The sequence below is a fragment of the Lipophrys pholis genome (assembly GCF_963383615.2).
Source record: "Lipophrys pholis genome assembly, chromosome: 6".
Classification (NCBI taxonomy): domain Eukaryota; kingdom Metazoa; phylum Chordata; class Actinopteri; order Blenniiformes; family Blenniidae; genus Lipophrys; species Lipophrys pholis.
Genome location: NC_137629.1, coordinates 31,968,882 through 31,983,583, shown reverse-complemented (window position 1 = coordinate 31,983,583; position 14,702 = coordinate 31,968,882). Strand labels below are relative to the sequence as shown.

General features: G+C 38.3%; 2 protein-coding genes across 3 annotated transcripts in view; both read right to left on the bottom strand.

The window, feature by feature from the left end:
* The window catches only part of rab28 (RAB28, member RAS oncogene family), a 36,710-nt gene extending 33,804 nt beyond the window's left edge, over positions 1-2,906 (bottom strand). For both annotated transcript variants that reach the window (XM_080465057.1, XM_080465056.1), the window contains exon 1: positions 2,677-2,906. In XM_080465057.1, the coding sequence (XP_080321183.1) occupies positions 2,677-2,751 (75 nt within the window). In that variant the 5' untranslated portion in view covers positions 2,752-2,906. The remainder of the gene's footprint in view (positions 1-2,676) is intronic.
* Positions 2,907-10,371: 7,465 nt separating this feature from the next.
* nkx3-2 (NK3 homeobox 2) lies at positions 10,372-12,777 on the bottom strand. Its single transcript, XM_080465055.1, has 2 exons — positions 12,161-12,777; positions 10,372-11,590 (listed from the first exon to the last, which is right to left on the bottom strand). Exons 1-2 carry the CDS (start codon positions 12,516-12,518, stop codon positions 11,166-11,168), a joined length of 783 nt encoding a protein of 260 aa, XP_080321181.1. The 5' UTR covers positions 12,519-12,777; the 3' UTR covers positions 10,372-11,165.
* Positions 12,778-14,702: the final 1,925 nt, after the last annotated feature.

The following is a 14,702-nucleotide window of genomic DNA, read 5'->3' as shown; positions in this document are numbered from 1 at the left end:
ACATAAAATATACTTTTACACGCTCCAAACACAACTCAACAAACACAAACATCCATTCAGCCTCGCGTCATCAAGCCACAAAGCCAGAAACTCCACAGATTACAAGATTATGAGACCATATTACTAATCGCACTCCAGCATCGGCACCATGTCAGCCAAAAAAAAAGAGCCGAAAGGAATAATTCATGGAAAAAACAAAATGTTCAAATTAGTTCTACAAAAATAAAAAAGATCATCAGGAGAACCGGCACGGATCGGGAGAATATGAAGGTTTGTCGTTATAAAAATAGACGTAAAAGACTGTTTTTAAAGTGAAAGCTCCAGGAACATTCTTAATATAGACGAGCTTCACACAATGAGAAGAAGCACTTTATTCAGACAAACTATTTGAATAAAAAAATAAAAGCTAAATGTGATTCGATTTGTTGGAATATGAAACTTTCATGTGTAAATTCCATCACTGGTGTTTCTTTTTAGCCAAGCAGCTTTAGATAAAATCTTAAAATGTAAATGTATTATATCATCTTTAAGATGCAATTATTTAAGATTTAATATTCCCTAATCCAATTCTTACTGTGAAAATCCCATAAATTTCTATTGTAACACACATTAAATTAATACTATAAAGGTTTAAAAAAAATTATTAATGCCGTATATAAAAATATTATAATTAGATAGATATTTTTCAAAAAACTATTAAAGTCAGAAGCCAAAATTATTTTAATTAAATTAAAATTGTTTTGTATGTGAATATAACAAGAACAACTATTCACTTTAAACTTTATTATACAGTATGTGTCTGTTAAGCTAAGAACTGCTGCATTAGATCATTTAGTAAATCTTTACTCTCTAGTCAGTTTTTCACAGAATAGAATCGAATAGAATAGAATAGTGAAACATCAAATAAGTAAAAATTTGAAATTAGATAAGAAGATATTAATTAATGTACAAAGAGAGTGAATATATATGGTGAATAAATACAGTATATCCATGGAGAAGGGCAGGACAGTGAAAACAATTTACAAAGAAGAGTTTTAGCGTCTGATGTCCACAGGAAAGAAGACATTATTCATGAAGGACCTGGGTTTCGACCAGATCCTCCTCTCTGTATTCGTCCCTGTACCTTCTTCATGGCTAAGATTTAAGAATAAAGTAACACTATGATGAGTTGTTCAGGATTAAGATAAGATTACCCAGTGGTGAGTCATCGTGACCAGGGGAGCTGAATATTCACAACAATATTCCACTGATAATGTTGATATAAACTACATATAAGTAGAGATCTGGGTGAAAAGTCAAAAGAATCCCTAAATGATCCCCTGAGGAACAGGTAACGGTAGTAAAGCAACTTTGAATCTTTAAAAGAGAATATACGGCGGGATATTATATGTCTCTGATTAAGGTTGTGCAACAAAAAGTCAAAACCTCTAACTACAAAAAGGCCGAGGAGACAATGATATATGACGGTAGAAGTCCAGGATAATCATTTCAGATTAATTCAGACTTTGGACGCAGTGTAAAGTCAAATCCAACCTCTCTGAACATCTGTCCAACATGCCAAAATATTTCATTTATGTTCAAAGTATACAGTCTAACTACAGTGTCGAGTGTTCAGTGTGAGAGCATCTTCCTCCACTAACATCCAGATTATAGAGCATCTTCCTCCACTAACATCCAGATTATAGAGCATCTTCTTCCTCTAACATCCAGATTATAGAGCATCTGCTTCCTCTAACATCCAGATTATAGAGCATCTTCCTCCACTAACATCCAGATTATAGAGCATCTTCCTCCACTAGCATCCGGATTATAGAGCATCTTCCTCCTCTAACATTATTTTAGGGAGCATATTCTTCCTCTAAATCATATTATAGAGCATCTTCCTCCCACTGAAATCCAGATTATAAATCATCTTCTTCCCACTAACATCTAGATTATAGAGCATCTTCCTCCTCTAACATCCAGATTATAGAGCATTCTTCCTCTTCAAACATCAGATTATAGAGCATATTCCTCACACTAACATCCAGATTATAGAGTGTCTTCCTGCTCTAACATCCAGATTACAGAGCATCTTCCTCACACTAATATCCAGATTATAGAGCATCTTCCTCCTCTAACATCAGATCGTCCTCACACTAATATCCAGATTATAGAGCGTCTTCCTCCTCTAACATCAGATCGTCCTCACACTAATATCCAGGTTATAGAGCATCTTCCTCCTCTAACATCCAGATTACAGAGCATCTTCCTCACACTAATATCCAGATTGTAGAGCGTCTTCCTCCTCTAACATCAGATCGTCCTCACACTAATATCCAGATTATAGAGCGTCTTCCTCCTCTAACATCACATTACAGAGCATCTTCCTCCTCTAACATCACATTACAGAGCATCTTCCTCACACGAATATCTAGATTATAGAGTCTCTTCCTCACAATAACTGAAGAAGTACTTTGGCATTATTGATCACAGTTAGCTACGTTTAGCTTGTAGCTAGCTCGGTAACGTAGCGTCAGTCGCCATGGTAACCGTGAGGCCGGTGTAGCGTTGGTAGCGACGGTGTAAACAAAAGGACACCGACAAAACGGTGAAAAACACTCGGTAAACAAAGCATCACACCGGGAAAACGGTCTTCATCTCTACCGGAGACTAACGCGTCTATCACGGACTCACCTTCCCACAGGCTCCGTCTCCGACCACCACGATTTTCAGCTGCCTGTCCTGGCTGTCCTCCTCGGAGTCCGACATGACGCGAGAGGAATGTGCTCCGTGTCAGAGCGAGGTGCAGAAAACTCTGGAAACCAGCCGCAGATTGCTGAATCTAACAGGATGATTACTGCTGGATTAAATAAACGTCGAGTGGACGCAGTGAGACGCCATTTTGGCTCAAACCGAACGTAGCTGCGGCTCCGCTCGGCAGGATCCACTCTCCTGCCGCTTTAAAGTCTGTGAAAATCACTGCGACAGCAGCTAAACGACACTGGGGATTATGGAGAAAGCTTTTTAAGTTATCAGTCTGTAAATGTTTTACAGATTTACTACGAGGTTCGTTGTTTTTTTTAAGTAAAAGACGCTTCACCGGTTCTCCGCTGTGGTTGAGTCCGGGGTGTGACGCGTAGTCGTTGCCATGGTAACAGGTCAGAGACCTGGTGGAGGAGTGATGCGTTCATGGTAACTGGGAAGTGGCATAATATACCGAAAGCAATAAATCGGAATTTTCCATTAGAAAAAGTTTGAGGATGTCGTGTGATCTCACTGGACAGTTCATATAAATGATTTAATTGATGATACACACTGAAAAACAAACTAGAACTGTGTTCTCAGGCAGTGAATGAATGTAATTTTACTTGAAAAATGATATAGATATTTTAATGATATATTATCATGTGACAAAAAAAATTACTTCACCTTCAGCAGTCTTTCCAGATGTGAAAAAAGTGTTGTTAATAAATAATAACGTACAAGCTTCACTGACCCTCGGACTGGTTTATAGATGGGTTCTTGTTTATCTGAAGATTTTGATGTGGCTTTTTCTTTTTGGCGTGCAAATACTGACCATTACTCTGCAACTATCCAGGTACTTGCATGCACCAGAAGACCCTCTGTAGAAAGTAAGAACATTACCTGTGAGATTGAATACATACTGAGGTATATTTTACAGGAGGTACATGGTGATCTGCACGTTACTTACCAAAACCTCTTTATTAACTCAACTGGTGTGATCATACATAATATACTGATGAGGGCCACACTTAAGTATGTCCAGGTTTAGTTTATATATCATAATTGAGGGTTCATTATTGTACTGTTGTAAAGTTTACCAACAAAACATGATTATCTCAAGAAGTATAATAGTTGCTATTGCTGTAAAATAAAGTATTTAATTTCATTTGTTGAGTAGCTTCATTTGATTTGTAATGGAGTATTTAAATCACTTGTGAAAGTAACACATAAGTACATAATTAAGTTGCAGTTGAGTCTATCTATGAGTACTAATATGTGTACTATTCCTTCATCATAAACATGAACCACAGGTTGTCAGGTCATCGGAGAATAAACCTAGTCATAAGCTTTGTGCTGCAGGAAAAGCCACGTTACAGAGTGGGAGTAACAAATACTCACATTACCATGAGTAGTTTTGGGTACTTGTACATTCACTAGATTTTTTTCAGGCATGTAAATGTTCATATATTTGAGTAGAATCTACAACATATCCTCCACAGGAAAGCTTAATTTCCCTCATTTTTTCATTGTATAAAGTATAACGAAGACAATATTACAAGAGTTTAATTCATAAATATACTCACAATATTGTAATAAAGTAGTATTGTGGGGTACTTTTAGCTTCAGTTAAATTTGTGAGTTACATGTCTGTAAAACTGACTGAATATTCTTCTGTTGTGTGTCTAAGAAAAGTGTTTTAATTTAAGATTTTATAATGGTGAAATCATTTAAATGCCAATTACTGAGAAACCTATACTTCATACTTTTAATTGAGATTACTTTCACTTGTAGTTGATTACAATTGAATGAATGTAACAGTACATGAAATCTTTCAGCACCACCTTCTATTCTGGATATATGAATCCAACACACAGACACTGTCACTCTAGTCAGGACTAAATCTACAGTGTACAAACAGAACGCGTATTACTTATATAATCTAAAGTAATCCAGAACAGCATCTGCTGCTCAATTTAGGTTAGAATTCCACGACTGTTTAGTATTCTGTGGTTGATGTTGATGTTGAACTTTACACTCTGTTGAAGTTAAAGATGTTTCTAATATTCTAACAACTTAACATTTTCATTGTGCACAGACAGACTAAAACACTGACTGATCTAGTGAAAATACTGTGTGTTGTAGTTTTATATAGTCTGATTACACTACGCTGTGGAGTTTGCATGTTGTTTACATGTTCTCCCTGTGTGGGGTTTTGCTTCTGAGTACTCCACAATCTAAAAACATGCCGTGAGTGTGTCACATGATCAGATCACAGGTGTAAACAGGCACCGAAGCGCTTTCACTCGAACCACCTCCCGAGGTGTCCTGTGATGGACTGGAGACCATCCAGGTGTACCTGCCCTCACCTGTCCAGGCTCACCTGCCTTCCCTCACTGTGAGCTGGGATCAGCTGATCGGTTGAATCAGAACAGGGATCATCAATCAAGGATCATGCAGCACCGCTGGATTCCAGCAGGACTAGAAGTGTTGAATTACAGCATGAAAAGACCAAAAATAACAACAGCTTAAACATTTATATGACAGAATGAAACTAACAGGAGAGTCTTTCTGTAAAATCCTCTCTTTTTGTGTATTTTGACTTTATCGCCATATAGAGACACAGTTTAAACTGGAGCAGAAAAAAATCCTGATTTCAGATTGATTTGAATTTTTATTCCGAACATCAGTTTAAAATTATATATAAAATCTCTGAAAAATAAATGTATTTCTTTATTATGTTGGAGTTTAAAAAGGTTTTCAACTGTTACTGTGATAAATGTTGGATTATTCATAATTATTGACCAAGATCTACCATTTCCAACATTGTACATGTCATTTAATTTACCTTGTTGTGCCTTAAGTAATTAAAAATATATTCCCTGAAAGAAAATAAATACAAAAAAAATGTATGTAACAAAATAAATTAGACATAAACTTCACCTTTGGGTTAACATAGTTGTTATTAAAGGTGAATATGTTTAAAAGGATTGCTACATAAATGATCAGCTTCTCTTATATTTATTGTTTTTACACGTTTTTCTAAAGTGTGTGAGTTAAAAATAAAATTTTGATAAGGTGTTGTACAATATATCAGCTATGTTGACATCAAATTTTGAACTTAGTAGAACTTAGTAAGTAATGTGAAACAAAATGGGTATAAAAGGTGAACATCTCAAAAACAGGACTTGGACATAAAACTATTTTTCTAGGTGTTTTCCTAAGTAATTGAACTATCCCGTTGACCATTTTGTTGACCAATTTTTCGTATATTTATATGCATTCAAAGTATTTATACCTTCAGTATTTTTAAATCTTTTCTCTAATTAAAAGGTAAAATCTTCACCTTTAAAGCTGAGACTGTACAAAACATTTCTTACTATAAACTATACGAATATTTGGTCTGCAAGCTCAAGTAAAATGTGGAATAATTTACAAATTTCTCCCCAAATCCAGTGAAAAATGTCATTTTTTGAATAATTCCAACGTCATTCCCACGTTTGGAGGAATGTTGGAATGTCTCTCATACAGGGGAGGAATCCCACCTGCTTCTCACCTGGATCTTCAGAAATCTGAACCCTGGCTGTTAATCTGGACGTGGAAGTTCACGTTGGGATAAAATCACTTACTTTCATTTTACGCCTATAAAAGTTTATCATAACTCAATATTATACCACCAAAGCGATGCGGCTTATAGTGGACTGTATGGTGGTGTTTGAATTCGTGGTAATATACGCTGGACCTTTCACAGGGATATTAGCAGTAATTCAACTGTTTAAGGAAAATTCCATAAATAACGCTTTGCGCACAGCCTCGTTAAAGTTTGGAGTTGCTTGAGGTAGAGTTTGCGTGTGATTGTTATAGACGTTAAAAACAAAAACAGGAAAAAGTCAAAATGTTTGGTGGTTTGGTTTCGCAGCACAGTGACAATAAAAAAACTATATATAAATTGTAAAGTATTATAAATCAAAGATCCTGACAATGATGATGGATGCGTAAAAGAAAAGTTAGAGTAAGATCAATCTAACATTTAAAAACCTGTTACGTTAATATTATAAGTTTCTATTCTTTTCTTTTTGTTTAGTTATGACAAATAACTGGATCTGAGGTCACTGTGGTGTAATTTCTAAAAACTGAGTGAAATATTTCTCATTTATGACGTTTAAAATTAAAGGTATCCTGTCCTTGAATGTTCTTATCTTTGATATTTCTCGGTTTGTTTTGGTTTGATGACTGTTATTAGTGAAATTCAAGATCTGCTTCATTCCATAATACGATTAAAATATATATATATTAAACACACTAACGTTTTTCCTCTTGATGTTTGTCGCTGTGTAAACTTTGAACACCTGTCTGGACTTACGTTCTCAAGGGATTCTTTTTTTTTTTTTTTGGCCTGAAAATGTTTGAGCACAAAATATAATCAGTGACGATTCATGGTCTCGATATATTTTAACAGCTTGCTCACAGAATTTTAAGACAATTGAATACAGGTCCTGTTGGATCAGGCGTCACGCGCCAAATAACGTCGATTAAAAATGCAGGTTTTAATTAATATATACTGTAAATCCTCTTAATGAATCGTTATGAAACTGGTCCGTGCTTTGTGCAGAGGTCAAACTGCAGAATTGTCTTTGACTTCGAGGAGGTGACTTTAGACTTTTTTCTTTTCAGAAAACACCTGAACAATGTTAACAAGTCAGTTCAATCACGACGGAATCATGAACATTAATGGGGAAATCTGATGAGTAGAATCACAATTGTACCGTTTCTGCCAATATATTCACAAAAATCAGAAATTACAAGAAACGAAAATACATGTTTAACAAATAAGAAAACTTTGGAGGAAAAGGACGTCCTTTGTGCGTAAAAATAGCGAAATGAGGAAAATGTGAAGCCTATTAAAAAGCCCAAACGGGCAGAAAAAACTGTTTTGATGAGTGTCTACAGGTGTGTGGAATACTATAATTTACTATATCCTACTATAAGTACTATAATCTGAGTGTGAAGCACAAATACGCCTTCAGAAATGATGAACTTGAGCGTGAAAAATAAGTGCGAATAACTGAAGATTTCTGTCATTAAAATCGATTCAAACTGCAAATTTAGACAGAGACACCAAAAGTGCAAAAAACCATAAAAATAAAAAAACTACATTTGGATAATAATGCTGAAAGGTTATTCAAATGCTCAATTGCTCGTGGATATAATTCAACGTGACGTGTGATCAAACCGCACATTCGTACAGTAAGAGAACTGGGTTTTTTTCCTCCTCCAAATTAGTAGTTGTGTGAATTTTAAGGTAATTCTGAAGCCTGTGTTAAGGGCAAATTTAAAGAGAAATGTAGAAATGTGCAATAATACAAAAAATGTTTTTGATGAGTACTGGTAGTAAATCAAGTTATCTGTGCGTAAAAAACCGCGTCCTTACGATACAAAGTGCAAATTTAGAACAAATGAACAACAGGAATGTGCAATGAACTGCATTTGTGATGGGTGAGTGCGTGTCCAGATTACAGTCCCATATGAAGCCAAGGTGTAACATTAAAATAAAAAAAATCAACCTGTAAAAAAATAAAACTTTTTGATAAATAAGTGCGTAAAAATGCGTATTCACGCGTTAAATTACGTGTCTGCGATTCAACTGAGGAACATAAATTAATCAGGCTGCAAACCCTAACCATGAAAAATAAAAATTAAATAAAAAATGCCAATAAACAGTAATTTGTCGATAGGTACATGTGGAAAAATGCGTTATCGTGTGGAGGTACGTCATGAGTCAAGTGGATAGAAATCGAAGCGCAGTTGTGCAAACATTTAAAAACGTTTTGGTGAGTAATGGAATTAAAAAAAAAAAAAAAAAAAACGTTCATTGTGCTTTAAAGTACGTGTCTAAAATACCGGTGAAAAATCAAGTCAATTTAGAATCAATATAGGAAAGCTCACGCGTGCAGCAGCAGTGTTTGTGACGAGTGGATGTGACGCAAATGCTTTGTGCGTAAACGTCCCTGCCGATAGTAAACCCCCTAAGTATTTACACTTGCGTAAAGATGGCAGCAGATACTATCCAGTCACAGCCCAGTTAAGAAATGCAATAACCGTATGGCCACAAACGAGACGTAAACTCTGTGTAAAAACATAGAATAACGGGGCGTCACTGCACTGGGGTTAATGTGCATCGATGGGGGTGTTTGCATTTCAAGTTGAAGTTGAAAGGAAGCGCAGCCGCGATATGTCCCTCTATATCAGATATCTCCACATGCAGGTATGAAAGGAAGGAAGCCATGTGGGAAGCTGTCCACTCCTCGGTATCCCCTCCGTGTCCTTTAAGCTCCGGAGGAGCCAATGAGGAGCATCAGATGGCCTCTGGTGGCGCGTATACCTGCATCAAGCAGATCAGATTTTAGGACTTGTATAGGCGCCGTGCGCGAGTGTGGGGACTCTCTTTTTTTTTCCTTCTTTTCTTTTTTTTTTACCCATATAGGGTTAAAAGAGATGGGACTAAAAGCACACGGTCCGGGCTGTCTGTGCGTAAAAAGTAGATTATGAGACTGCGTGTGTTTCAAATGTTTTTTTTAATTAAAGATGAATTGGTGTTTCGATATCATGTGACCATGTGAAGACTTATGCGTCTTTTTTTTTTTTAGTATCCAGTAGCCAACACCTTGTAATATACAGCCTCGGCGAGGGCTCGAAGGATTTTACGAGTTCAGAGATGGATGGTGGAAATACGGCAGCTCCCTCCTGACCCCGACTTAACACCGAGGCCGTCAGTGGAAAGAGCATAGCTGCACGCACAACTCCTGTAATATTTCAATTCCAGTATTGGGCGAAAACGCAGTGGGAAAGACATGTTTGGTATCTCCTCACAGCTTGAAACGAGGACCTTTTTTTCTTGCCCTGACTTAAATTTCGGCGCACTGACATGGGCCTCCTTAACCCCGGAATACTCCTCTCCTCGTGTTGACATACGGCCTTAAAGGTAGCTGTCAGTTTGCCCTGTCCGGGAATCACGGAGCTATTCATCACTGTCTGACAGGTGTGTTTGGGAAGAGAGCCATGGTGGCCCGGATGACAGGTCTCAGTGTATGGTTCCCAACATCACGGGGAAGAGGAGGAGGGAGGAGAAACAACTACAACATCCGACTGTGTGTGTGTGTGTGTGTGTGTGTGTGTGTGTGTGTGGGGGGGGGGGGGCAGATAAATTATAACTTGGAATATGTTGTTTGTGTCTCTTGATTTACTCCTGTCTCATTACGTTTGTTTACAGATCCGCAAAGCTTCTGAGGGTTTCTGAGTCTAACCGAAAAAGAACAAAAAAATGAAGAAGTTGGACCTTTCGTGCGTAAAAGTGACAAGGATTTTGTAAATAGGCCGCATATCCCTCACTTATATACAGTCTTGAATGAGTTGTGCTTTGAAAGCAAGTCATGTTTCCATTATAACTTCATATATCGAATATTTACAACACAGGAAAAAAAAACAGTAACGGTATAATGAATATTTGGGTGGGGCTGGGTATGGCAGGGTGTCTGTCCTCGACCTCAATAATGTAAACAAGTTGTTGCCAGTTCTTCTCACCTGTCAAATTAACGTTTAAAAATAAACCAATGCATGATGGAAGCATTAGAAAATCCTTAAATCGTTGGTAAAACTATGGCTGTTTTATTATATTTTTTCCATTGTGCCAATTTTACACTTTTCAATATAAAAGTTCAAATAAAATATCATCCAAATTAAAGTAATGCCTTATATGTTTTAATGCTTTCGATCCAAACAGTCATTTAACACAAATAACACAAGTATCTCGCTTCGTTTGAGCCAGTTTGTCGCATCCAGGCCCAGAAACACTCCACAAAGCGCCTGTTTTCACTCTGACACCGAGCATGCGCACACACATAATGCGTTTACACTGAAGTACTGCATCGTTATATTCTCCAAAGTGCTGAAATATCTTACCTTTACAAACACAGCAAGAGAGAGAGAGAAAAAAAAAAAGAAACAACCTGGAACAGTAATCTGAAAACTTATTGAAAATATGCCTGGTTTTTTTCTCTCCAATCACTGCAGAGGTAGGAAGGTCAAAGAGAAACTGACATAAGGTGAGATTGTCTGTCTCTTTTTTTTTGGGGGGGGGGGGGGGGGGGGCGCATCAGGATCCCACAGGAGGATGGGGGGGAGCTCCAAACAGCTCCTCACAGAGGTCCTGTCTCCACACTAGTTCAGATATATAGGATTTCAGAGAATAAAGCATTAGAAATGTCTTATTTGGCCCCTGAGGAGAGGCTCTTATCAAATGCATATGAAGAAACCATGATTAAGTTTGGGGAATAAGAAGCTTCAGGTCCTTTCAGGTCTCCTCCTCTTGTTGAAATAAAACGTTACTTTGGTTTCCCGGGAGCGAAAAAGACAAAAAAAATTTTTTATAATAAATACAGTTCTCACTGGTTCCCCGCGCACGCTGAGAGTGTCCAGGCAGGGAGGCAGTAGGCGTACGGGTAATAGTAGGACGGCTGCAGGGAGAGCAGCGGCGGCCGGAGGATCTCTCCCGGGCTGTACTGTCTCTGGTCGTCCCGCACCAAAACCTTCACCGCCACCTTCTTGGCTGCCGGGGTGGACGCCATCAGGTCGGCGGCCATCTGCCGGCGTTTCGTCTTGTAGCGGCGGTTCTGGAACCAGATCTTGACCTGCGTCTCTGTGAGCTTGAGGGAGGCCGCCAGGTCCGCGCGCTCCGGGCCGGACAGGTACCGCTGGTGGTTGAAGCGGCGCTCCAGCTCGAAGACTTGCGCGTGAGAGAAGGCGGCTCGGGAGCGCTTCTTCCGCTGCTTGGGCTGATCCAGACTCTTCTCATCCAGGGTGCTGGAGTCTGGGAGAGGGGGGCACGCACATGGATCACGCTTGGAAAGAAAATCCCATTATAAACTCTCGAAACTTGCTGTTTGGTTCTTGTTTTGTTTTACTTAAACCAAAATAGTCTGTGCAAAATGTCATGAGTGATTTTATCTTCTGCTGTTACTGAATATATCTATCTATCTATATCTATATCTATATATATATATATATATATATATATATATATATATATATATATAATGGAATGAAATATAAATACTTCATAAATCCCTGGGGGAATTTGTTGCATTTAAAAAAAAATTTATGACGTGAATCAAATTATACATCCTGTGAATGCAACATGTTTTATCTTGATGATAAACTCAATCATGTAATCAATAAAAGCAGTGCAAAGTTTGGATAAACGGCGCGTGAAGGTTGAGAGGAAATGTTTTCTTATGCGAGTCAACACGTCTGTAACAGCAGTGAAAACATCTGTATTGAAATACTCTCATCCCCTCGCAGTGACTGACTAAAATCAAAGAGTGACGATTCATTTCTTCAGTCTTGCTCCATGCAGGATCCTTCTCCCTGGCCTACTCACCCGTGCAGTTGTTGGGTTCGCTGTCGCTCTTGGCGTTTTCCGTAGCTGCGGACTCGTGGTCCGTCTCCTCCTGCGGACTTTCCTCCGGCACGTCTGACGCTTCGTCCCCGTCCCCCTCAGCCTTGCGCACGGCCGCGCTCTTGCTGTCGTTGTCGTCGCTCAGTCCGGAGTCCGAGTCGTAGCTCTTCTGGTCGGTCGCCTCACAAGCCTCCGCGTCTCCCTTCGACTCCTCAAATATTTTCCAACACGCAGTCTTGGAGAAACACATGTCCAGATCTGGCAAGTGTCGGCTGTCGTCCTTTTTGTTCAAGATCGCTTGGATGGAGAAAGGCATCAGCGAGTTGCCACGAACGGCCATTTTCCCAAACAAAAAAAAAAAAAAAAGAACTCCCAAAGTTTACTCGATCTTCAAGTTGAGTAATTCAAGGATCCGGATGAAGAAACTGTCAGTTCATCGACATTTTACTCCTCCTTTGAAAGTGTACTTGCGCTTAAAGTTCCCGTGCGCTCTCCGGTTCAGGACGCATCATGGAGACGTTTCAGCTCGATCCGCTGGCGCGATGCTGCTCCGCCGCATAGCTCTGCCACCAACCCGCGCCGCCTCCACTCTCCGGCCCTTTTCACCCACTTTTTCTTCACCACACACCCTCACCTGTGACTGACAGCCACTCGGCGTCGCCTCCCATTGGCCCCAAAATGAGGGAAGCCGTCTCACTATTGGTCACTGTAAAACCACGTCACGATACTTTCGTTTGAGTTTGGAAAAAAAAAAAAAAGTTGAATAAAAGACGCGCAGTTTTTAGATTAAAATAGACAAACAAAGTTAATCATACGCAGCGTCAGCAAACACAGCAAAACATACTTGTATTTTAAAAGTTTTGTTGCAACAAAATGTGCTCTATCATCTTGTGTGATTTTCTGAAATCTGAGGAATATTGTAGGTGATGGAAAGAATTTTAACGCTCGGTTGTATTTTTTTTTAGGAATCAGGAAAACGAAATATCTGTGCGTAAAAGTCTGATAACACATTTTAGCGGCAGTCAATGACACACATTAAGACACCAATTTTTCCCACATCACTAAATGCAACACAAGGACAATGGATTTATGGGAAATGTCATCTTCAGAACTTAACCCTTCACCACCCAAACGGGCGAATCGTCTGTGCCTGACGTGCGTAAAGTTATGAGCTGATGAGGTTTTTCTTTTTTTAATTTTTATTTTGTTTGTCTTGTTTTTTTTTTTTAATGAACCTTTGATTTTCTCATATCTTCACCTCTTTAGCAGGACGCGCAGCGACGCACCAGGAGCAGGTAGGCCTCCGTCTGTGCGCATTAATACCAACACACTCTTCCCAGTGTGTGTGAGACACGATGAGTCAGAAAAACATCAGAAACTTCACCGACTGTTCAGACCTTCACGGAAGACGCCTGAGACGTCCACGCCAGCCTCCATCAACTTGTCTCCAAACGACTGAAAGACATTTTCTAAAATTGTGTGTGAAGCTGGAAGTCATTAAATCAATTTGTTGGAATCTCTTAAAAAAAAAATCTGTTCCATTGAGAATCAAGTCTTTGTTATGTAAAAGTGAACTTTTTTTTATTTTTTAAACGACATTGTTAAGTGTTTGGTTGGACACGAGGTGTTACGGAGCTTCTGATGTGACTCTGAGTATAAACGACATGATCCGGATCGTCAGTCCAGATGTTTGTCCACTTACAAACCGAGTCTCTCCAAACCTGCTCCCACACGGTCCTGTAGGATTTATTCAACCAAAAAAAAATTGACTAAAAGTGAAGAATTGTGTGGGAGAATGAGATAAACACAATCCATTTCTGTCCGTTTAGACACACAGGTGAGTTGGTTTGATTTGATTTTTGTGTCTTTGTTTCTTTAAAAAAAACCAAAACATAAATAATTCTAAAATAATTATCATTATCATAGTGACCATAAACGGTTTTTTTTCTGGTTTTGTCTTTTTGTATCTTTAAGAATCCAACAGCTTGAATAATGTTTACGTTTGTAAGGTTATAAGAATCCAAATTGACCAATTTCCAGACTAAAGCGTTGATTCTCACAATTAGAATTTAAATCGAGATCTCATGATAATATTTCAATCTATTATAAGAGCAATTTTCACGATGGACAAACAAACGTGCTTTTTGTTTGTCTGTCTTATGTTTGAGTGTATTTTCTTCCTATAAATCCTGCAAACTGCTGGAAACTGAGCAGATTATATTTTAACCTTTTAAAGGACTATCGATAATAAAATAAATCAACATTATTTTGTTTTTATTATTAAAGCACGACTGTATATTTCTACAAGCTATATAAAAAAACACCATTAATCTCATTTGTTTGTAGTCAGATCTGCTGTGTGGTGCAAGATTCAACAAATTGTTGTATATTTTATGATTTACAAATTGAATACGTTTATAAATATGATCCATTTCTCATCTTACACATCCTGCACAAGCCACATCGAGTTCAATGGAGGAAATTATAAAGCGGATTAATACGCACGACGAATGAGTAAGTTAAG